General features: G+C 43.0%; 1 protein-coding gene and 1 long non-coding RNA gene across 2 annotated transcripts in view; one reads left to right on the top strand and one right to left on the bottom strand.

Moving 5' to 3' along the window:
- Nucleotides 1-24,874, top strand: part of LOC310682563 — a 238,227-nt gene that overhangs the window by 143,689 nt on the left and 69,664 nt on the right. The gene's annotated exons all lie outside the window — the stretch shown is intronic.
- Nucleotides 4,319-24,134, bottom strand: LOC310682478 (carbonic anhydrase 2-like). Its single transcript, XM_083451416.1, has 7 exons — nucleotides 20,468-24,134; nucleotides 18,934-19,131; nucleotides 9,441-9,559; nucleotides 8,233-8,325; nucleotides 6,163-6,225; nucleotides 5,381-5,536; nucleotides 4,319-4,470 (listed from the first exon to the last, which is right to left on the bottom strand). Exons 1-7 carry the CDS (start codon nucleotides 20,493-20,495, stop codon nucleotides 4,351-4,353), a joined length of 777 nt encoding a protein of 258 aa, XP_083307542.1. The 5' UTR covers nucleotides 20,496-24,134; the 3' UTR covers nucleotides 4,319-4,350.

A 24,874-nucleotide genomic window follows, 5' to 3' on the forward strand; every position in this document is an offset into this window, starting at 1 on the left:
GCTCAAGGCAGTGGACCAGGTTCTCACCGCAACCCTGAGAGGCAGGTTAGCCTGAGAGAGACTTAATGGTCCAACATCATTGAGTGAAGTTCATGGCTGAGTGGGGAGTTAAATCTGGGTTTCCACACACCTTAGTCCAAGACTCTGACCCAGGAGTGGAGAACTGGTGGGGGGTTCGAGTAATCCCAGACAACCAATGGTCAGGGATTGTGGAAACTACAGTTTAACAACATTGGTTAGCCACCCCAACTCAAACAACTCCTGTCTCTTTAACTATCCATGCTTTCTGCACCACTTAACAGGAGCTAGATGCTGTGCCTTTCCTCCTAGCAGCTCCCCACTCCCTATTTTATCCTCACAACAATCCTGTGAGATAGGTGTAGCTGAGAGCCAGAGGCTGGCCCAACATTGCCCAATGAGTTTCATTGTTTGGCCCTTGTCTCCCAGGTCCTAGTCCAACACTCTAACCACTGCACAACATCAAAGGAGTCTGGAATGTGTTTTATTACATAAGAGAAGGGAATTTATTCCTCTCCATTGTACACTTCAAAGTATTCAACCCATCCAAAAGCTGCCATGCTGTGATGCTTAATGGAACTGTTGTTCCACACTTTGCTGTGAAATAAAGAAGCACAATTATGGCCTCTCAGTATAAACAAACAAGGAAGGAGAAAATAGTTCAGGAAGGAGAACCCAGCAGTTCTGAACATGTCTCTTTAGGACAAAGAATGACCTGCTAATATGGTGAGAATAATTAGAATTCAGTTTGTTTCCTGATGGCACAGGGTTTGTGTGTTGCCTAGTCAAGTTTGTAGGAAGCAACAAGCTCCTAAGTATCTTTTAGAAAAATCAGTGAGTCAAGGTTGTAAACAAGTAGGACCAGAGGTAATGTGCTCTGGGACAGACCAGATAATTTTCCTGCTAATATTTTCTTGCCCATTATCACAGCCAACCATGCTAATGGAAGGGAAAGGAATAGATGAGTCTGTCTGTTATGCTGGGTTTGCTGAGCACAACTTCCATTCCCCCTACATACTGGGAATGGCAAGTCAAACGCTAGCAGAGGCCTGGTTTCCAGGGATGCAGATTTGAATTCTATCCAAGGGAGGGTAAGAATTGCATGCACTCCAGTAATCCCAATAATTTTTTAATATTCATTCCTAGGCAATGCCTCTGCCTGTAATCCACTTTTAATAAGTGTGGGCTTTTACAGCAGTAGAAACAAGCTTTGCAACATCCATTGACTGGGTAAGTGTACTGATGCAAATTTAGCCCTGCCTGCTCTGACCTAGTTGTGCATTCCATTCCACATAATCAATGGTTTCCTACTATGGACTAGTCACTCCCCCCATTTTTCATCATAGTGGTTATCCTAGTGCTTAATTACTTACACCCCATGCAATTATTAAACTTTATTAAAAAGGCAGCATGGTATTTGCATCGCCCAACCTTTCCTACAATAAATCAAGGGGGGTTTTTTGTCAGCTTGCTGCTACCAAATCTAGATCATTGTGGGGATCATTGATAAATCATTGAACTGCAGCTTCATCAGCCCCAGTCAGCATGAGCAGTGGTCAGGATTGATGCAGTTCAGAAACATCTGGAGGGCCAATTATCTAGATGCTTAGCTCCTGAAAATATCAACAATTTCTCTCTCATTCTGCCAAAATCAACAGAACTGAAGAGTCAACAAGGGCAAGGGTGATCTACATGCAGGAATCACTGCTCACCCTTCTGATTGTAGTCCCATATGCATCAAACGTAGGGGGAGCCTCATGTCCACCTGTGGGTGCATATTTCTGGCCCACCTTGATGTTTGCTGCTCAGCAGATCATCTGGGGATGAGGGACAGAGAACTGTCTTTAGCTGCTTCCCTTCTCAACAGGATGGATGAAGCTCATAGTGTCGGCTATGTGTTTGGCAGAAGCAGCCAATAGTAAGGGGTCTAATAGTTTATGCCATCTTTGGACTGGTGGCATAAAACTTATTATGCCCGGTATTATTAACTGGTGACAGTGGACCCTCCAGATATGAATTCAATTCATTCTGGGGGTCCATCTGCAACCCGAAAAGTCCATAGGCAGAGGTGCTGCTTCTGCGTGCACACGCAGTGCGATTGAGCGCTTCTGCGAAACCCGGAAGTATACACTTCTGAGTTTGCCATGTTCATAACCTGAAGAGCGATACATAACTAGAGGGTCCACTGTATTTAGGAAAGTAACGCTTCCACATAATTGCAGCGAACTTTGTACTGCATGCCAGCCTTCCCTGGCCTGGTGGTGCCTTCCTGATATTTTGGACTACAGCTCTCAGTAGCCTCAGCCACCACAGCCAACAAAGCAAAGACTCTGTGCCAGCTAGCAAATGGAGGAAGCCCCTCTCTGAGCTCAAAGATAGTGAACACAGACAAATGGAAAGCAGTTGCTTTAGGATTTCAGCTGGCTGTGGCATGATCAAGGGGGAAAGGTGTCACTTTGTTAAATGCAGCAAGCGGAATAGAATGTCTGCACCCAGGTATGGAACTCCTTGCCCATTAATGTTAAATGAGAACCATCAGTGTTTGTTTCAAAGGCTTGCTGAAGACCTTTCTGTGTACACAGGCTTTTTCTGATGTATAATTCAATCCATCAGTTATTGTGTATCACTGTCCAAATGTCAACACCCAAATAAGCTCATTTCTTGTGCAGCACATAAGGCTGTAAAATTCATAAATAACTAAGCACACAAGAGAAAGTTAGTTGAATCAAAGGCAGCTGGAAGGTCAAGAAGGACAAGGCCTTCAGATTTTGCAGTGAGGAGGCAATCAGTTATTTTTGTGAGGGCAGTTTCACTGGCATGTAAGTGATGCAAAACAGATTGTAGGGTGTTGAAAGTTGGAGGGGGCTGCTGATGGTCTGGAGAGCTGATGGAGTAGGCAGCATGCTTCAGAACTCTGGGGGTCAAGAGAGCTGGGGAGATAGTTGTAAAGGAAGATGGGTCAAGGGGTGGGTTTGTGAAAAGTGAGAGTGAAATCACTGAATGCAGGGGGGAACTGTGGCAGAGGAGGGATAATGATGGGGAGATATGGTAACCAGGAACTGGAAGGGCATGGGTTCAAGAGGGTACAGGGAAGGATTTGATGAGATGAATGTTAGAGGAGGGCAGAGAGAGGTGACTGGTACCAATATCTGTTCAGCAGCAAAAATACTTACTGACAGTTTGTTTCTGTGGACAAGGCCCTCTTGACCAAGGCTACTCTCTGCAATTATATGCTATTAAGTACTTGTAAATACTACTCATTTTAGTTCAATAGAATGTACCAAAAGTAATAGACATAGACTTTCCGTTGCAACAAAACCAGCAAAGAGTTTTGTGATGCTATCTGAAACTAACAAATGTATTGCGGCTTAAGTTCGATTTAAAGTGCTGCAAGACTCTTGTTGTTTTTCAAAGCCAAAATCTTGTAATTTCTTCCTAGATTGAAATTTCAAGAGCATATATGTTGCATCCCTTTTTCTCCCATTGTAATAAATGACTGAGAACAGAAACATAAGTATATATATATATTTCTTTATTTATTAGCGAAGGTATCTAAAATACAATATTAATTTCTTTTTTAAAATTATGACATTATTATTTTTCAGTGGAACAATACTCTGTATTATAGCTATGGTATCAACAATTTTTACACATAATAGTACTTAATTTAGCTCAGTTGACATTTTTGTAATTAAAAAAATAAAATAACACTAACATTAAGACATGATTCAGATTTATGGCTAAAAATGTAAAACAATTAAAATATTTACACTTCAAACTTTTTTAAAAAGCTAAGAACTCAATCCTAATTTTGCATTACAATGCCTATGTTGCTACAACGTATTCTCCTAAATCAGATGTAAAATGTTCATATTAGATTGCATTCCTGTGCTTCCATGAAAGATTCAAGTTACTGAGTACGTTTAACCTCATATGTTCCATGAGGTTATATATTTTTTTAATTTAAAAAAATGGCTTATTTTTTTCTGTTGCTTATCATCCTAGCCTTTGGCAAGCTGCCAAATGAAGATCTCCTATTACAGCCTCAGCACCAAAAAATAAAAAAATCACAGCAATTCTCATCAAGCATCACACCATGATTCCCCATCCCTGCCCTCTTTAGCCTGGCATACACACTGCAAACATGCCGCAAACACAACCACACTTTATGGCCTTCATTATTAGAAACGTCAGAAGATGATAGGCAGAAAGCACTGGGGTTTGGGGGAGAAGAGAGATGTTGCCAGTGCATGTATATGGCAGTAGTTTGATTTGTGCTTAGCGGAAAATAACTCAACCCTCAAGGACACAGCAATGTTTAATGGGCACAGCTTATTGGAATGAGGCTCTAACTTCCCTGGTCTTCAAGGGCTGGCAAGGGCGCCAGTTGTCCACCATGGCACAGTGGGACTCGCCCTCGCAACTGAAGCAAAGGCAGCGGAGCTTGTCCATCTGGAGAAGAGAAAAGGAAGAAGCAGGTGTCTTCAGTATTCATGCGCTTCCAATTAATTTTTATTCATTTATCTGTCATGTTTACATCCCACCTTTTTCTCCAAGGAGCTCAAGTACGTGGTTCTCTCCCTCCATATTTTAATCCCTACAACAACCCTGTGAGGTAGGTTAAGCTGAGAGGCAGTGACTGACCCAAGGCTACCCAGTCAGCTTCATGGCCAAGTGGTCATTCAACTCTGGTCTCCCACATCCTAGTCCACACAGGCTTTCAGAGCACCCTATTGGAACTCTCAGGATTTGGGGTGATCTTTACACTCTCAGCTTAACCTACCTCACAGGGTTGTTGTGATGATTAAATGGAAAAGGAAGAGAAACCATGAGTGCCTTGGAGGAAAGGTAGGCTATAAGTAGAATAAATAGGCAAAACATAGTTCTGCCACAATAGTTCTGTGTCTTAAACCATGCATTACAATGCTTCCGCATACACCCAACTACACCCAGAAATATGCTTTTCAAAAGAGACCTTCTTTGCTAAACCTCTATGTGTACGGGATGTATTCAGTTGTAACACAGAAATCGGAGGGAGACCTTTCAGATCCCCCTATGTGTGATTTATTCACTTCTTCAGATCTAATTCCAAATTCCAGGACAATGAGTGGATTTCATTATGCAGCACTCATCCATATGTGAAGCTCTTTCATGTGTGATGTGGCGAATGTACTTATAAATCAGTGCGAGTTGTGCTGGTTGGAAATATCCCTCATTTCATTTAACTGATTGAGGGTGTTATGTCTATGAACGGACACAAGTGAATGGAAATTGTTTATGCAAATGCGAGAATGGCCATGCCATATGAGAGATTAATATGCTTTTTGCAGCAAAAAAAGGGGGGGCGAGGGAATTTATTCACCTGTTCCTTGCTGACAGTCACGGGCTCCTTCAGAACAATCCAGATGACACATTCAAGCAGAGGAGGAGTGGTCAGTGATCCTGGGTAGGTCCAGAAATCACGGGAGGCAGGAAGCAGACCGGTTGGATCAAAGTTTGTGAAGGCAGCCTGTTTGCCCTAGAATAGATAAAGCTCTTTGATAAAACAGTCCGATGCAGTAGTGAGTAGATGATCTGTACACACGTTTTGCCTTTAATTCCATAGCATGCAAAGGAGAGCTGTGTATTTCTTTCCACAAGTGTATAACTATGATGGAGCTGGGGGGGGGCTGGAGGGGGGCGGGGTTGGAGATGCAGGGGGGTCTGGCAGTGCTTCAGACAAGGTGGTGTTGCATTCAAAAGCTGCACGCTAAAAAGTGGTGCAATCTAAGTGAGGGTAAACCTACTCTCCTTAGAGCAACTGGTGATAATATGGGGCTATGCAAAGCAACTGAGCAAGGGGAGGAGGATGCATTTTCCTTTTCAGCCCCCTGCCCCCCCCCCACTGCACCAAATGAGCAGAATCTTTCAAAACGCTGAAGAAACCAAAGTGCATTTGAAAGCAGCAATTTTTTTTTTTGCTGTTTGAAGGCAGGTCTCTTACTGACAAAAGATTATTGAAGAATAATTGCCCAGGTAGAATAGATGGAATGAGAAGCTAAAAGCAATCCCTTTGGAATTTCCTTGCAATTTTGTTCTTTGAAAGAAGAATGCAGGAAACTGCAGTGCAGTCATTGTTAGCTGCCAAAAAGGCAGAATCATTACCTTGTGTTTAATGGTGTCCAGCGCATCAACAACTTTCTGTATTCCAGGACAGGCACTTCCTACCTGTGATATAAAAAGGCGTAAAGAAAAGGTTATGTGCACGGATGCATATGTATTTATATCATTTACACCTCACAGCTCAGCATACATTTATATTCCCAGCATAAATTTATGTTACTAAGAGAGCAGTAAGAAACAAAAAAAGTGCATTTTAATAATATTATAAAATAAAGGATACAAACTAACATAACAAGTTAAAACATCAACAATTCATCTAAACAGTAAAATCAAATTGCTCTAAATTAAAAAATGCTTACATTCCCATTTCTTAAAAGCCTGGGGAAACAGAAATATATATATTTTTAAGGGAACCTAAAAGATAATAAGGTTGTCTCCCTGGGGAGGGAATTCCAAAAGAAAGGATCCACCACAGAGAAGGCTCTCTTACGTTTACTGATTGAATTTTAAACAAACACAGTGCTCCAAACAAGGTCATCTTGCATTCAAAAGTTACATATTAATGAGAGAGTTAACCCCGAGTATCCTGTCATCTTTCACAGTAAAAAATTAACTGTCTTTCACTATCTTCATTTGGTAAGGGAACTAATCAGTTAGCATTGTTTTAAAAGCTGAGTATTTTACAACCTAGTGCCTTAAGTATACATCCACATGAAGGAAAATCTAATTTATTTCTCTGGGTTTTTGCTCCAAGCCAGAGTGCCTTGGTTCACTGTTTCACATACAGACACCTAATGTGTTCACCATAAAGAATGAAAGTACACTGCCACAAGCTGTGAAGGGTAAAGCATCATTTGCTGCTTTGCCTTTCAAATAGGTGAAAACTATCCTGGCTATCACTTTGATAATAAATATTATTTTATTCATTCATTCATTCATTCATTCATACCCCACCCATCTGGCTGGGTTTCTCCAGCCACTCTGGGCGGCTCCCAACAGAATACTGAAACAGGATAAAACATCAAAAATTAAAAACTTCCCTAAACAGGGCTGCCTTCACATATCTTCTAAAAGTCAGATAGTTGTTTATTTCCTTGACATCTGATGGGAGGTCATTCCACAAGGTGGGCGCCACCACCAAGTAGGCCCTCTGCCTGGTTCCCTGTAACCTCACTTCTCGCAGTGAGGGAACCACCAGAAGGAAACACCAAGCACATGTACGCCCTATAGAACTGATTCAGTGTGAGTACGTGTGTGCATTTTATAACCAGGTATGTGCTACAAAATGTGTAAGAACAGAGCCAGGTCAAGATATTTTGTTCCCTGAAGCAAAGGCAAAATAGCACCAAGCATTCGGTCAACTAGAGTGAAAGTTCAACACTCGCAACCTCTGCTGCACCAGAGGATAGCAGACTAGCTTAGAGGGTGAGGGATGATTGGCTGTCACAAATAGCTCTGCCTTCCAACACCTGACAGCCACTTGCTCACTGGTCCACTTGGTACCCACTTCCTGCCCACTGAAACAAACACCGCAGTGAAGCGGCTGTGGCTTGTCACATGAGCGGAGCAGTGCACCCCAAGGTTTCACTCTTCCTAATGTTAAAGCTGAGCCTGTGTAGGAAACTGCTCTGTATGCTTAATATTTGGGCCCCAATCATTTTAGCTTTTTAAGGCTTATCAGTACAAACTGAAGCTGCTTGACATTTACGCAGCATGTGGTTTGGCTCACTTGCATGAGTCACCTGGACGTATTTGCTCTGCAAGCAACTTTCTGCACTATAACTTATCTTGGGGCTTGCTATGGGTGGGTTGGGTTGACTGATTTGTAATGTTTGCTAGCAGATAATGGTTCTGTGTCATAGACGGTGGTTGGTTTTACGTGGCTTTTTGGACCCTTCCACTAAGATGCTGTGATTTTTATTATTATTATTATTTAAAAAACACTTGATCAGTTCTCAAAGGACTAAAATAAAGGGAACACAGTATCACAAAGCCACCTTGAATGCCTGTGAACAGAAAATTCAGCTTCTGCTGGAGGCGTAAATCACATTGTACAAAATGTTCTCTTGCAAAGCCAGCAATGATAGCAAAAGAGGACATAATGGTACTAACCTTCAAAAACACACCCACAACAGCCAGACCATCAGGATGTTTCACAGCTTCACCAGAACTACCATACTTTGTGTTCCAATGCACCAAATGAAGCTGGAGCCAAAGAAAAATGCAGAAATAAAGTGACCTATCAGAAAGGCCTTCTCTCAAACTGAAGAACCAAGATAATTCTTATACTAAACATTAACACGTCCTTTTATGGCTGAGACAAAAAGCTACTGAAAACTTGTTCAGCCATTGATTTGCGCTTTTCATTCACTGAGAAAGGCAAACATAGATATCAGAGCTGTGCTCTCATGCTGGCATTTTACACCCACTCAAACAATTTCCTAAATGCAAACATTCTGCCATATCCTGAAGCATATATTCTGAAAAATCCCTGTGGCCTTTAGCAGGAGCCCTGCTTGATTGAGATCTATTATATATTTCTTTTAAGTCAGTAGGTAATTCAGTAGCTTGAGTCCAAGCAGTGAGGAAAGGCAAGCAATGGTAAGCTTCTCTGCAGGTGGAGTGCCATAATACCATTACTGACAACCAGTGTGGTGTAGGGTTTAGATTGCTGGAATAAAACCAGGGAGACGTGGATTCAAATTCCCATTTGGCCATGAAGCTCAAAGGAGAGGACTTGGGCCTGTCACTGTCTATCTTACAAGGTTTTTGTGAGGATAAAATGGTGGAGTCAGGGAATATGTCTTCTGCCTGTAGCTTCTTGGAGGAAGGCCTGGATTAAATACATCTCATGAAAGGACTGGGGCCACCATGTAAAGAACTTGCTCCTTGCCCCAGGTGACCTTCATATACTTCATATCAAAATGGTTGGGAGTTCACATACTCAATAAATTTGATGTTTAAATAATTACACCTGCCACCAAATTTTAGAATCTTTTCTTTGATCAGAAGTTGCCACTATGTCTATCCTTGAGACCTGCTTTATCAACAGTTTCAGGATCTTTTCAAATACCTGACATAAAGATACCCAGAAAAGGGGGGGGGGGGGCATTCCATATCAAGTGATCCAACTTTTGTACCTCATGTCATCCAATTTTATTAATATTTTGTACACCTGTTGAATGATCAAAACTAAGTGTAAATATAAAATTCCATTAAAAAAAAAATCTCATCCCGTTTGTGAGTTATGAGGGTTTGAAATTTCACTTGATGTGGAATGACCCAAGGAAGCCCTGAGAAGAGGAAGAACAGGGCCTTACTTCAGCATCATATTTCACCCCATCCACAGTGTGTTCAGAGCCTTGGCCTTCACAGGAACCCCAATGAATGTGGAACTGAAGCAGCTTGTAAGTTCCCTCAACTGGACCACCTTTCAGCACTGCAAGTAAAAAGAAAGAAATGCTATATTTACAACATTTTATTAATTTATTGATTTAAAAATAATTAAGAGCCCATTTCAAGGTAGCTTACATAACAGAAATAAAAACTACAACATCAGCAATGTAATAATTTTTTATGTATAAAAACACAATATGACTTCTACAGATCGCCCCTGAGATGAACATGAAGATTGGATAGAAGGCAGATAATGTATGTGTGAATGCACTGAACTTCCTGCAAGTAGTGCAGTTAAGCCATTATAGACTATGGACTGAGAGATCTCTAGGGTCTCTCCCCTTCCCCATCATTTTAGATCATTGCTGGGGAACCTTTGGCCATCCCAATGTTATCGGACTCCAATAGCCCCAGCCAGCTGGGCCAGCAGCTAGGGAATATAGAAACTGTAATCCAACAATATCTGGAGGATTACAGGTTCCCCACCCCTGCTTTTAGATGGGAAGTCAGTTCTGCTGCTTTTGGGGGTGGGTCCTCCTGCTCAGTGATGCTCTGGACCTGCCACTGGTAAGAAGAATCAGTGGAAACAGAAGGCCTCCCTCCCTGCTTGCACTGAGCTCATACATATCCTGGATAGAGATAGAGAGAGGTGCCTTAAATGTGCTTTTTTCAATAATAAAAAACGAAGCTTTCCCAGCATGAGCACACATAGTTTTAATTCTGCAGAGGTTAACAGCCATATTTTGCCTTTTTCTGTTTGGTAAAATTAAACTAAGCTAGATGGGCCAATTGTCTGACTTACAGTAAGACACCTTTTTAAATTCCAATACAGGGCTATAGTATAAAATGCATGCACAGTTCATTATGTATGGGTTGAACCGCCTCCCCCACCAGACAAATAATCCCATGCCTGAATGTACTGTACTACTGCTGACATGAGACAAACTAATAAGGATTTTAAAGGATTAGGCCATGTTGTCCCTGACTAACCCACAAGCCATTATTGACGAGTTCAATTGGGGCGAAGTTCTAATCACTATCTAGCAGCAGAATGCCGTATTTTGGGAGGCTGCATATTTTTAAAACATTATCTCTCATAACCATGCTTTCTATATTTAGATATATTTTTGACTTGGTTCTGGATTGAGTACAAACTGAGTGGCACATTCTGAATGGCTACACAAATGTCCTGGTTCAGAACACATATATAGAACACATTTAGAGAGTCATGAGAGTACCTTCTTTCACCCTAAAAAACTTTTTAGCAGTGTTTTTAACATGATAAATAGCTGTAGGGTGTCCCAGGGTGAAGTCAGCTGGGGGTTTTGATAGCACCAGAAGGTTTAGCAAAAGGAGATAACTTTCAGAAAAGCGCAACACACCCAACTTTCCTGAAATGGCCCTTATTTGCACATACTTGGTGTTGATTGTTTGTCAGCGATTAGGACTTGCCCTAAATGAACTTGTCAGGAGAGCTTGAAGCCCTGAAGAAAGTCTACTCCTATTTAAAGACCCATTGCTATTCCTGGGTATCCCAAGTCCTCATATGACACAAGGGACTTAGGGTTACTTCATATGCATTGGTGTTCTGCACTGGTATCACTGCTGGTTAACTTCACACACAAACACACTCACCCCAAACCTGCATGTATGTTGATGAAGCAAAAGGAACCTTTTTGTGTTGAATATATAAACAAGCTTATGACTTCCCAACTCTTAAAAAAAATAAAAGTAGCAAAAAAAGGTACATTTACTCCATCAAACACAACAAACTGTGCGACTTTGTCAAACTGCACAAACTGAAGTAGTCACAGCACTTGGCAGATGTGTCCCACCTATGACCCACATGTAGTTTGCCGACACATAAGTGTATTTTTGGAGTGTGCGAAATAATCCTATTAAGCTGTTAAGAGTTTACACATATATTATTATTTTATTTATTTTATTTATATAACTCCCTTCATCTGAAGATCTCAGAGTAGTTCACAAAACAATAACCTCCCCTCCCACAAACATATCTGAACGGCTGTGTGATATTAATCAGCTAAAGGGCTGGCTGAAGAGGAACGTTTTTACCTAGTGCCTACAGATGTATCATGAAGGCATCAGGCAAACCTCCCTGGGGAGAGCATTCCACAAATGGGGAGCCACTGCAGAAAAGGTCTGTTCTCATGTTGCCACCATCTGGGCCTCTCGTAGAGAAGGCACACAAGGATGGGCCTCATAGGATAAATGCAGAATCTGGATCGGTTTATATGGGGAGAGGCAATCTTTGAGTATTGTTATTGAGCAAATAGGTACATACATTCACGGACATCTACTTTATTTCTACTTGTATGTGTTGTTCCTAGACATGGTGGGTAAGGGGGAAAGGAAGGAGGACAGAAAGAGGGGGGAAATTAATCTTCTCCTCCAGATTATATTTGTTGTTGTTGTTTAGTCGTTTAGTCGTGTCCGACTCTTCGTGACCCCATGGACCAGAGCACGCCAGGCACTCCTGTCTTCCACTGCCTCCTGCAGTTTGGTCAACTCTGAAGCAAATCCTATTGATTTGAGTGGGACTTCTTCCAAATAAATATGACTAAAATTACATTCAGTGTTGGAAATGCTGTATTATTCAATGTTGCCTTAGTATGAAATTTATTTGTATTTAAATGTTTTTCCAGATGGAAAAGCAGAGTATTATTATTATTATGCTCAAAACAATTAGAAAATTTAAATAATAAAAAATATAAAAGCATGAATTATTATTGTTATTATTTTGCTCAATACCATTAAAAATGAAAACAAATATGCAAAAGCTGTCTATTTATACTAAGGAATATGGAGACTAAGAAACTGAGGAAAAAAGTCTGGAGGAACTCTTGCTTTTTAACAGGGCCATTTCTCTTTATAATCCTCGATTCTCAACCACCCATCCTAACCCCAGTGAGGCAGTGGTCTATAATAGAAGCCACTATTTATGGCATGAAGAGACATTTGAAAAACAGGGTGGAAAATTGTCCTTATAGAAAGGTGGTCTCCCTCTGGTTAACACCCACAGTCTGTATCAAAAGGTTCAGCCAGGGTGAGGCTCAGCTGCTGGCAAATTGTGAATGTGTGCATACATTGGATATTTTGGGAGTTGTTTCATAATTTTTTGAGTTATCACTCCAAAACAAAACTTCTGCCATATCAAGGTTTCCAGCTGCCTACTTTAGAGCTAGAAGAGGTGTCTTTCAGTGATAGCAGACTTTTTTCCTGAATCCTTATATGCTTTGTTTATGAATATTAAGCATAATGATTAAATAATATAGCATGGTGAATAATTACTAAAACTGGGCAAATAAAACTGTATCAGGGTGAGCAAAAAAACCCTTAAAATGTTCTGAAATACAGTATTCATTATACAGGGAGGAATTAACCTACTTCAATACATACATACATGTTAAATAAATTAATCGATATAAGTATGAGATTAACTGAGCTGTGGGCTAGACAACGATAACCAATCCTGGTTAAGCACAACTGGAACCTCTGGAATCAGAGATTGGGGGTGGCATGTAACATTTTATATTGTGCTAATCCTTGGCTAAACAACAAGCAAGTTTGCCAGTTCACCCATTTGCTCTTAAAATGAATTATGATTCTGTGATCGCAGTACTGCATTACATTATAGACATGTCATTTTCAAAGAGTTTTCAGCTTTTCATGTTTTATTACTCATCCTCCATGAAAGATAATTTATATCTATGAAACTGTGCAATCATAGCTTTCAGTATTTCACCTGCTTTTAAGAGCACTGACTTTCTACAAAGAACATTCAGCAAAAAGGCATGTCAGGAGGGAAAGATTATTTTCTATTTTGTTTATTATTAAAAACCATATATAAGTTCTTTATTAACTGTCATCAATTTTAGCATGGTTTATGCCACTACATTAAAACAAATTCACTAGTGATGGATTCTTTGTTTCCAGAAGCATGCTCAGTCAGAAATTAATTAATTTACTATGGATTTTACCATTTATTAATCAAAAGGTTCCAAACTGGTTTTAAATGTTCTCTTTACATTATTACTTTCTAACATCCTCTTCCTTTTCTATAACTGCATTATTCAGATGGCCATCACACTCCGCTGTGGCTTTATAATAGCGGTGGTCTGGATATTTTCTCACAACAGGCTTTAAAACTCCCAAAACTTTAAATTGTTGATGAAACGCCTTTATTTCTGAGCATCACCAGTTCAGAGACTGATGCCAACTGCAATGTTCTGGTAAACAAATTTTGGGGTGATCTACTTGTTGGAATGGCTCTGGCATGATCCAACAGATGTACAGGACAATCCTGTGCATGTTTACTCAGAATAAGACCCACTTAGATTTACTCCCATGTCAGTGTGCATAGGCCTGTGGGGTAAATGAACATTTTTTGACACGACTGCAGAGGAAGAACGGATTCAGAATTGGATTCAGAGATCTATGAGCAAGCAAGCCACTCATTTCTGCCACTGAACAGATGATCAGCAGCCAGAGGCGGGGGGGGGGGGGGAGCACTTTCCTGCGCTTGAAATCCCTCCCAACAGAGAAGTCAAGAATCTGTGAATTCAACAGTGGGCAAATAGGCTGCTGCAGCAACCCTCAGGCGTCTCTGAACTGAGGGTAGAACTAAGCAAGCCACCCAGACTGCTGGCTGTTGTGAACCACGGTGTGATTTTTTGGGATGAAGGGCCAAATACAAATTTAAATACAAAAGAGGCAGGGTATTTTCCCAGCCAGGTGTCTCCTGCTTCTGTACACATAGGGGCCTTTTGACAGAACTGTGTGATTAGCTAGTATTTGTTTCAGCAAAATCTGCTTCAGTACCAAATGTGCTGAGCCAAGAGGAAAGCTTATTCATTCTAATGTCAAGAGGTTAATTCTGCAAACCTTTTCTGCTGCATGTAGTGGTTACTACTGATGTCCATACGGGGCAGGTCCATAAAGCAACAGTTAAAACAACCCAGTTATGCTAATATACTTGTGTTTTAAGCTGGCCCCAGCATAATTCTAAAATCCCAATACTGCATTGCAATCAGGCTGTGATTGGGCTGTAGAGCTCACATTTAGATGTGGATCCTGTAGCTGGCCTATAAAAACAGTCTGAAGTCTGAACATTTTGCAAGGGATTGTTTATGCACTTTTGGAGCATTTACTAGTTTGGCAAAGGTGCAGCCACCAGATACAGGCAAAGGAACTGCAGCCATGGGAGTGGGGACAGAGAAAACTGCACAAATGATTACAAAGGGAGCTTAGGTTTGCAGAAAACATGTTTCACAAAAACAGCATACAAATCAAAATCCCAAATGTATTCTCAAGGGGGAAATTGGACCCTTTTGTCAATGCCTTTCAACAAATGTATGTGCTGAATTGATTTTCTGCTGTCCGAGGACTTATGGCATTTCCAAAGCTGTACTAGAGATCATTAAATGTTATGGGTGTGCTATAAATGGCCAACTGCCAAATCCTGCCCATCAAATGTAACAGAACTGAGCAGATGTGTGCAATAAGAACTGCAGCGATAACTAATTTTCTGGAATTCCCTTATTGCACCAACAGAGTCTGGTTGCAAAAGCAGTCCTGCACTTCCATTTTCTGTTAGGATCAATAGTGGCTATCATGTACAGAATAGTCGCTTTATAACTGACAGAATTTGGAGGATTCTGTAATAGATAAACATAGAACAGGATGTGCCACCAGAGAACACATTTTATTAAATGTCAAAATATAATATAGGATTAAACAGCCACAGAATTTCCCTTCCACCAAAGAGGTGCAGCACATGAAATGTTTCGGTAAGGAAGTGACTGGATTTTTAAACAGCAGATTTTCAGCTTGGTGGCCAAAATAAAAATACAGCAGGCCATTCAATATGCAGGGTGTGTGCACCTTGCAGCAGTAGGGGAAAACCTATGGCCCTCCAGATGTTGATGTACTCCAACTTTCATCTGTCCAGGCCAGCATGGCCAATTGTCAATGAGGATGTGAGTTGTAATTCAACAGCATGTGTTTTAGCAGTTTGTAAAATTGTGTGTGTGTGTGTGTGTGTGTGTGTGTGTAAACAGGTTAGTGTGTGTTTCTACAAAATAGCTTATGCCTTAAGACTTCCTCTATACCAGTGCTTCCCAAAATTGGGTCTCCAGCTGTTTTGGAACTACAATCCCCATCATCCCTGAATGCTTGTCCTGCAAGCTACAGATGATGGGAGTTGTAGTCCAAAAACAGCTGGAGACCCAAGTTTGGGAAACACTGCTCTATTCTATAAAAATGTACATGGGCATAACAGCATTGACAAGAACATGGACATGACTGGACTTCAATTTTACTTTATTTTTTCTACTGGGGGGTTATATCAAATGTCAGCGCTACCCAAAGAAGACCCACTGAAATCAATAGCCATGGCTTAGACTGCTTGAAATTAATGGCCCTATTTAGAGTAGGACTTAGTTGGATACAACTCTAAGCTTTTAATGGGAAGTCAGTGAAATTTGCAGTGCCGGAAATCTGTAAACAGGTAGCTTGGGAAATCCAGTCTGGATGGTTGTATTTTTGTGTGTCACATAAACAGGACGGCTAATTAATTTCACAACAGATTATTAACTTGTTAAACTGCTTTATACTGAGTCAGGTCTTTAACCCAGTTTCATCTTCTCTGACTGGCAGAGGCTCTTGCGAGGTTACAGGCAGAGGTCTTTCCCAGTCCTGCCACCTGACTTTGAACTGGATATGGCTAGGATTGGGTTTGAGACCATGCAATACACAAGGATTCCCTTCTGAGCTTTAGACTCAATTTAGATAATCAATACGATTATGTGTGCATGCAGGTTCATTTGGTTATGCATTGTGCCTTTTGAAAACCTGAGGAAAACCTGAGGCACCTGCTGCTAAATCTACATAGCTGTGCCCTCCCCACCTGCCACCCGCGTACTTGCAGTCCACAGATGAGCTGCTTTGAGCATTTCAACTCTAGCCCTGTCCTCCTCCCACTTCTCCCTCCCACTCTCTGCAAGCTGTAGCTGCCTGAGACTGGCTTGCTGGCTGCTGCAGAATCAAAATGATCAATGTCTGTGCTGTATTTTCTGGCTAAGCCACTCTTCCAGTGGATCTGAAAACATCCACACATCCCTTCAATTTGCGGCTTCGTAGGGACTTTATAAAAACACATGCTACAGAAAAGCCTTTCATCGTGCTAGATGTATGAAGCTTGGATTTTGGAGGTGTTGTGAGTCCTCACCCCCCCCCCCCACTGCCTTGCTCCAGCTTGAAAGGGACTCTAAACCCCAATGAATAATACAAACTACTAAGCAATGAATAATACAAACTCCTAGCAAAGGATTCTGAAATGTGGAACTACGAGGGGAGGGGAGGTGGGCAGTGGCATCACCACTGTCACAATGAGTTGCCAACTATGCCCACTAGCAAAGAGATCTGGTAAGAATTTTGAAAATCTTAGTATCTCTTTTCTTTAAGGAACAAATTTAATATGCACCCTACTGTTAAGTGGGAAAAAGGTGTCTCTTTCCATTAAACTTTAACAGTTAAAGTTTAGAAACCAATGCCGTTTTGAATATTGCAACTGTATGGAGGACAGATCTCAATTCCTTGCCCTCATTATTTGATCACCCAGCCCCATATGCCCATTGTACCCTTTTATTTTCTCTCTCTCTCTCTCTCACTGTGCAAAATAATTGAAACCAAAGATGTAACATTCTAGAGAACCCCAGATTTTCAACCAGATCAATATATGGAATTTGCACAATTGCAGAATTTGGCTTATAGGATTTTGGAGAAGACTCCTCTTTCTGTGTGCAAAACTGTGTGCACAGACAGATAACTGGATGAGTCTAAACAGATTGAAAGCATGAGCCATGCAAAAATTAAATTCAATACTTAGTAGGTCTCTATTTTTAAATGTTTTTCATTTACTTTTATAGTGGACTTCACCGAGTGTAAGGTGCTGGGTGCCTTTAACTTCTTTTGGCTACAACTGCTGTCTGTTGCGGGAAACTGGATACCAAGGAAGTGGTGTGTGACAGAACTAAAAAGCTATTGGAAAGATATTCTGCATTTCATTTGACATTTACTTCGGCTCTTTCTTCCTCCTCTAGTAAATACTGATAGTAAAAAGGGGTATTGCAGATTTAAGTACATGCACTGGCTCTAGTCCACCAGCCATTTTACCCCCAGAGTTGTCCTATTAAAAATCAAAGGAAGTAGGCCTTGGATTGCAGCCTGTGACATGGTTGCTTGCAATACTGTTTGGAAAGCTCACAAGTCAAAGCTGCTCTGGGCTCTTTGAATTTGTCCCCTCAATGACACTGCCAACGTGGAAAAAAATAGGACACTTGCTCAAGCAAGTTAAAGGAGCCAGTGCCTAGTGAAACAAGCAGCTTCTGTCTTTACAGCAGTACCATTTCCTACATTTAAAAGCTCATTCACAGTCACTGTAGGCAGGTGAAAATTGCTGCACAGGCAGCTGATGGAGAAATTACTAAAAACCAAGCATGCACACTCTTACTCATAAGCTTGGAACATCAGCATTGTCCATATGATCACGGAATTATCTTTAGAATAGGGACTTACAAAATGAGTTTTTTCTGTGTGTTTTTTAATTTGGCGTGACTCTGCACAGAGGATGGTGCTGAAAAGGATGACTAACTAGCCCCCAGTGAACTGTGTGGGGATGTGGGAAGAATGTACTGCAGCTTCTATTGAAAAAATGCTAAAATGAGAGGGAAATCCTTTTAGGAGGTAATTCGCAGTCAGCTCCCCTAGGACAGCTCTGGCACCACCCAGCCCTGAATATGAGATACCCCTTGTCTTAAAGAACTGCCTTTGTACCTAGAAAATATTTTGCACATCAGCACTCCACAGGACGGGTGCTGCTGCATCGCAAAGGTCCTTTATGTATTAATGTTGTTTGAAACAGAGGTGAGCATACACCAATCTAAATTGTTATCAGAACACGCACGCCTGCCCTGAAATTGTGTCTGTCAAATTAACTCCTATTTGCCTTGCAAGGAAGAAAAACGGGACTGATAAAAAGGAAGCAGATGCATGCTAAATACTCCATAGCTGCTAAAAGGGACAAGAGATATTCCTCTTGCTGAATGATGTGAGGTTTTGTTCTGATGTTTTAGGCTACAATTCCACACAGGCTTACTAGGGAGTAAAGCCTCGCTGAACACAGCTACACTTTCTTTTGAGTAAATATGTATAGAATTGCACTGTTAAGACTCATTTGGGAAACTAACTTGCATCACAAAGGAAGCAAAACACCCCCTTATACAAAGTTAACATCAACTAACTTTGATAACATGGGTGCCTTCCATTCCTTTGCTTTCTTGCCTCTCCAGCAAAGCCTCAAGTCTAAAAAGCCCCCCAAAGTGACCAAGTACTAACCGCATTTGTCACCAGAGTCATCAAACTCCACGTTGAAGGAATGCCCATTGTTCACTATGTTTTTGGCTGCAGATGGGTCATAACTGATATTCAGGGACTTCAAGGAGGCATCATACTTGGCAGACTTCGGTTGGATGTTGATTGGGGACTGCCGCTCTCCATTGGCAATGGGGAAGTTCTCATGCCAGTGAGCAGGTCCTAGAAAGAGAGACAGAGAGAAGAAAGCACAAGAGTAAAACACCTGCAGACTACAGAGCCATGGCTGATTTTTATTTTTTTTTTAAAGGAGCAAAACTCAATGGAGGCTTTAATGCCTTAAGTGCAGCTGGGAGGCTTTAACATTTGCCTCATCAATATTGAATGCAGGAATGAAATGATCTCTTGGCCAGCTGGAATTGGAAGCCTTAGCTACCAGGCAGAGACAGATCATGCTGCGGAGCAATTGGTGGGATGAGGGAGGTTTTGTAAGCCTGGATCTAAGCTTGCCTGGATCTAGGAATTGGTGTGTGGGAGGAAGGGAATAACTGGCAGAGAGGGATCTGAAAGGAATGCAGCAACCTCTTTGTATTTCCAGGTTGAAGAAAACGAGTTTGTGGCTATAGCACTTGGCAATCACACTGCTCCGTGGGCATGACAAGCAGCACCTCTGCAGCTTTGCAAAGCAATGAACTGGGCTGGCAAAATCCCCACCACAGTTGCGGCAGGGTCCCATCTCACACAATCCAATTTCCCAAATGTGGGGAAGAATGGAAGGTGGGGGGTGGGGGACCTATGCCAACCACTCACACTTAAGATGCAGATTACCACCTCTCCTAATTCATGGGGAGCCAAATTCCTATGTCACACTTGTGAAATTGCCCCCAATAATCAGATGGGGATTGGAAGGAATGGGGATCCCTCTTGCATGTTGCAAAAAACATATGTGCGCAGGAAGTTTCAGGCAGGCTCCCTGCGCTGAAGATGGGAGAGTGGACCTTAGGCGCTACACGGGGCTGACAGTCCTAGGGAGAGCCAGGTGGCCGTGGAAGTGCAGGTCAGAAGAGTCTGCCTAGAGCTCCCCATCACTTCCATCTCAAACACCTGTGGTGGGACCCCTAGAGGTCCTCGCCTTCCCCATTTCCTCAGCCAGAGATGTCCTGCTGCTGGGAACTCTGCTTGGACGAGACGTCCTTTGATGGGAGCAAAGATCGCACCTCTAACTGCGGATCCATTAATGGATCGCAGCCGCTGAGTTGCGCCCCTTTCTGAGCCGGACTAAGGAGTTGTTCCTTTTCGCTTGGGAAACCTGAAAAAAAACCAAAAACACCGGCTCTGTCCTGAAAGCCCCTTCCCGGGCTGGAACCGCAGCCCCGCAGAGCCGCCTCAGGTAGCGCCGAGCGGCTGCGGAGTGCGCTCCCCTTCGGGATGTCCGTCCACGGCAGCAGCAGGTGCCGCGCCGGACTTGCCACGAATGCCAGGGAAACAAGCAGGAGCAGCCGCGGGGTCGCCGCGTCAGGTGGGCGAAGGCGACCCTCCTTGGTGGCGAGGGACTCACCGTTGTCCTTGCCGTAACCCCAAGACATGGTGATGGTGATGGCTCAACGGCGCCCGGGTTCCTCCTCCGCGTCGTCGTCTGCTGTGGCTCGTGCTTCTGCTGCTGCCGCTCGCGCGCTGTGTGCCGCCTTGCTCTCGCTTGCCGGTGCTGGCGGTGGCGCTGGGGTTCTTGTCAGGGGCTTTTATAGGCTCCGGCCAACTCCATGCCCCTCGCGGACATCGCTGAGGTGAGCGAGGGAGGAGCACGAGCAGCAGCAGCAGGAGGAGGAGGAGGTTCCCAGCGGAGCGCGCGCTCCGAGAGCCGCGGGGGGGTGGGGAGAGAAGGTGGCCGGCTGCCAGGCAAGCGCCGCGCGCGGTTGCCTCCTCACACGGTCCCGGGAGGAGCCGCCGCCGCCGCCGCCTCTGCCGCTCTGGTCGCCGGGGCTCCTGTTCCGTCACTGTAGCGGCAGGCGCCGCCACCGCGCCGCGTCACACCAAGCCGGAGCCTGGCACAGGCGGGAGCTGCCGGCGCTGCGCAAACGAGGGTCGCCTCAGGCCCGCCGTGGAGGAGCCGGTGGGCGCTCGCGGGGCAAGAGGAAGGCTGTGCGTGGCTTGAGGGTGGCGGGGTGTATGTGTGTGTGTGGCGGGGTCTCGCGCGCGTCCTTCGGACCGCGGCCTTCCGCCTGGCTCTGGGCCGCCGCCGCCGCCGCCGCGGCGACTCCCTGCCACGCAACTCCGCGTCCCACACGCGCTGGAGCTCCATTCTTCGGAGGCGGGAAAGAAAGAGCCCTCGCGGGGTTGACCTTGGGACGCGTTCGCGCGAGCGCGCTGCGGGGAACCAGGCGGACGGGAAAGGAAGGAAAGGGGGCGCGCGGAGGCGGCCTGGTATGTGAGGAGACGCGGCGAGTCCCGAGACGGGGGCGAGGGGGCGTAGGGTCGCCGGGCTGCCCCGGAGGGACCCCGCGGAGAGTCGGCGCCCTGAAGTTGCCTTTGAGGGCGGGGTGAGACAGGGACGTTTCGGGGCATCGCTTCCTTCGCTTGTGCCCTTCAACGACCCTGTTTGTCGGAACTCGAGATCAGGAACCAGTGATTCCGCCCCCCGGTCGCCTTCCGACGGTCTGCTTGCAGATCGAAAGGGGAGGCTGCACGTTTAGAAGTACAGAAGCGGGAGTCGGTGGCTGAAGCCTCTGGCAAAAGGCGGCCCACCTGATGCACTGATTTCGCCTCGCGTTCGTTTTTAAAAATCAGGTTTTCAAAAATTCATTGAAAGCGAGACCCTTTTTTTTAAATTATTAGACTAATTTTTTTTAAAGAGTCTTGTTAGAAGGGGGGAATCGGTGACAGCGTGCCCTCTTCCCGTCCCCCAAAGTGTCATTGCTAGCCCTCCTGAGGTTGCCCTACTTATTAGCTGGAGCATGAGAGAGATGCCAACAATACAAAGTAAGAAACAAAACTTCCACGTTATTCACTGACACCCCCCCCCCCCGGCGACGGCGGTTTGCCTCCTTGAAGGTGGGTAGAGAGTTTGCCAGTAGAATAAATCTCCAGGAACTTCCACTGCTAGTAGACAAAAGTTACTGAATCCTGGCAGGGGTTGATGGGAGTTGTAGTCCAAAACATCTGGAGGTCGGGAAGTTGCAAAAAGGAACTTCCCAGCTACATTTTCCATTAGCACAGAAATCTTACTATTTTCATTGTGTGTGTGTTACTATCTTTTTTACTTTTATGTGCAGTTTTGTATGCACATCTGAATTTCTAATGGGCTTAAATTAGATTTTATAACCAAAAGGATTAACAAACAAACACATCCCAATTAAATTTGATTGTTAATTTAGGGGCAAACTGTATATAGGACTGCATAAGAAAGCAGTTTTTGTTTTTGTTTTTTAAAAAACAGCTTTAAAAGGGCAACATATGAAATGCAGCAGGATACACACACATTTGTATAAACTCCTCCAACTTCCAGAATCTGCTTTTTTTCCAGTTAAAGGCTGCCAGGCCTCCTAGTATACCTTTGCAGATATCATGTAGTTTGTCCCTTAACAGAGCCACTACCTCTTCCCAAATGAATAAACCGTAAAGTGTTCCAGTGCTGTAAAGTTTAGACGAAAAGATTCAAATAAAACTATGGTAGGACAAAAGAATATGGGTGTATGAGTAGCACCTTGCCTTTACCTTTGTACCTCATTGCCACAAATAATAAAGATAAGTGAGCAACAGGCTCTGCAAACTCTTCACAGGAGGAAATTTACTCTGTGAGAGTAGTATAAATTGTCGCCAAGTTAGTGACTACTTCAAATTAAGTAAGGCATGGGCTTGTGTATTTTCATGACTCAGTTGATATGTCAGCAATTTTAGAATAGTCTTATGAGCTTCAGAAGAATCTAGCAGTATCCTTTCCCATGTAAGTAATGTGGAAAAGGACATGCAGTTAATAGTCCCTGTTGTTAAAGGGCCCGACAGACTTACATAATAAAACCGAACGTTGGCATAACTTCATGGTTTATATCTGCGCTGCAGACTGAAATAAAGGGCTATTAGGCCGTTGTCTCTGGAAAGGAAAGTGTGATTATATAATTTATTTATCCCTCCTAATAGCAAAAAACGAGCCAAGTGAGACTTGCTTGGAAGAAAGAGAGGCACTTCTTAGGGCTCTTTGAGGATTATCAGAAAATGCTTCAAAGATTATTACTAATTAACCAAGTCCTTGCCTTCTCTCACACTTCCATGCTTCCATTCAGAATGCAGCAGCGACCTTAGTGCACAATTGGAAAGTCACAACTGCAGCACAAATATGCACACAACAAGTTAACAAAAATTAAATACCCATATGTGTAAATCTTTGGAGACCGCGTTCCAGGTTCCGCCATATTTGAGAGATCAAGTAACTCTGCTATACACTCATAAGGATGCATGTATGCTATCGCCAGCATTAGAAGCAGCTTGCCTCTGAATTGGAAGAGTGTGGTGCTCATGTCTTCTGCCTGAGTTGCCCATTGGCCTTTGGTTGGCCACTGTGGGAAGCAGGATCATAGACTAAGTAGGGCTTTGGTGTGGTTCAGACAGGCTCTTTGCTATTGTGATGTCCTGACTGTGCAATGCCCTCCTGAAATATGTTCACCCAGATCCTATAATATCTTTTAGGTGCCAGGCGAAAACTTCTAATCACTGAAGCCACTGCCATGTTTTAATTATGGATGGTTTTCTGTTGTGATGCTGCTGCTTTTCTGAATTGCTATTGCATTTGTATGTTACATTTAATCTAATAAATTCGTACTCTGGTTTCCCTTCAGATCGTATAAATCTATTAAATTTGCATTTTTTTGTAATCCGCAATAGAGATAGTAGTTGCAATATAAATCTTCCACAAACAAACAAACAAATAAATAAATAAATAAGCAAGCAAGCAATTGATTATCCATTATCCACTAATTCCCATATGTGATACTTTTGCTAGCAGAAGTAGCTGATAGACTGATCAGCACAAGGTCAATCTCAGTTTCAGCAATTCATTCATAATTTCAGTGGTATTTACCTCCACCAAGGTGTGTTTAGGATTGGATTAGAAGCATGATCTGAACAAGCTATTAATGTTTGTGTCCCGCATGCTGTCTCCTGGCTCTAGTATTTCATTTTTCATTTGCCACCTTTATGTTACACAGTTACATATTGTTGTAATAAACAGAATTCACCTTTTTTGTTTTGTTTTGTGCTGTGCTGACTTTTTTAATGAAGTATGAATGTAAACTTCGCTGGGTTGAATTACCCATTCATACAGACTCTTTATTCTTGGCAGGAACTAACTATAATTCACAAACTCAGAGAGGTAAACCCATGTCTATGAACCCAAGTTTCAAGGGCAAATCACTACCAGGTACTGCTTTCGCACAATCTGTTTATTAAAATTCAGTTTGTAGGAATGAATCATAGGAACACAGAATGCTGTCTTGTACCAAGTCAGTCCTAGTTTATGGACCAACCACTGACTGGCTCTTACTCTCCAGGGTTTCAAAGAGGGGACATTGGAGATCCAGGTGATTGAACCTGAGATGCTTTTGCTCTAACGCTAAGCTGTGACCCTTCCCACAAGCAAATTTTGCTTAAATGAATGGAACAGCGTTCATTCAGTAGATAAGGTTGGTTGATTTCACCGTGTCCCTACAATGGAGGAGATGAACAACTTGAAGATACATTATATCCTGAATAATGCGTGCACAGCCTTCAGAAAATGTACCTGAGGACAGGAAGTAGTTGCCCTGGGGGTGGGTAATAGTTTTCATTCAAACACAGCTCTAGGAGTATAAATAGCCACAAGGGTTTATTCTGTGCTTGTCTTTCCTGGTACCTTTGTGCAGATGAGATCTAAGGGCTTTGCCTTTGCCCATGAACATTCTTGGGCTTGATAGCATCTTTGAGTTACCATAGTAAA

The sequence above is a fragment of the Podarcis tiliguerta genome, assembly GCF_965153285.1.
Source record: "Podarcis tiliguerta genome assembly, chromosome: 7".
NCBI lineage: Eukaryota > Metazoa > Chordata > Lepidosauria > Squamata > Lacertidae > Podarcis > Podarcis tiliguerta.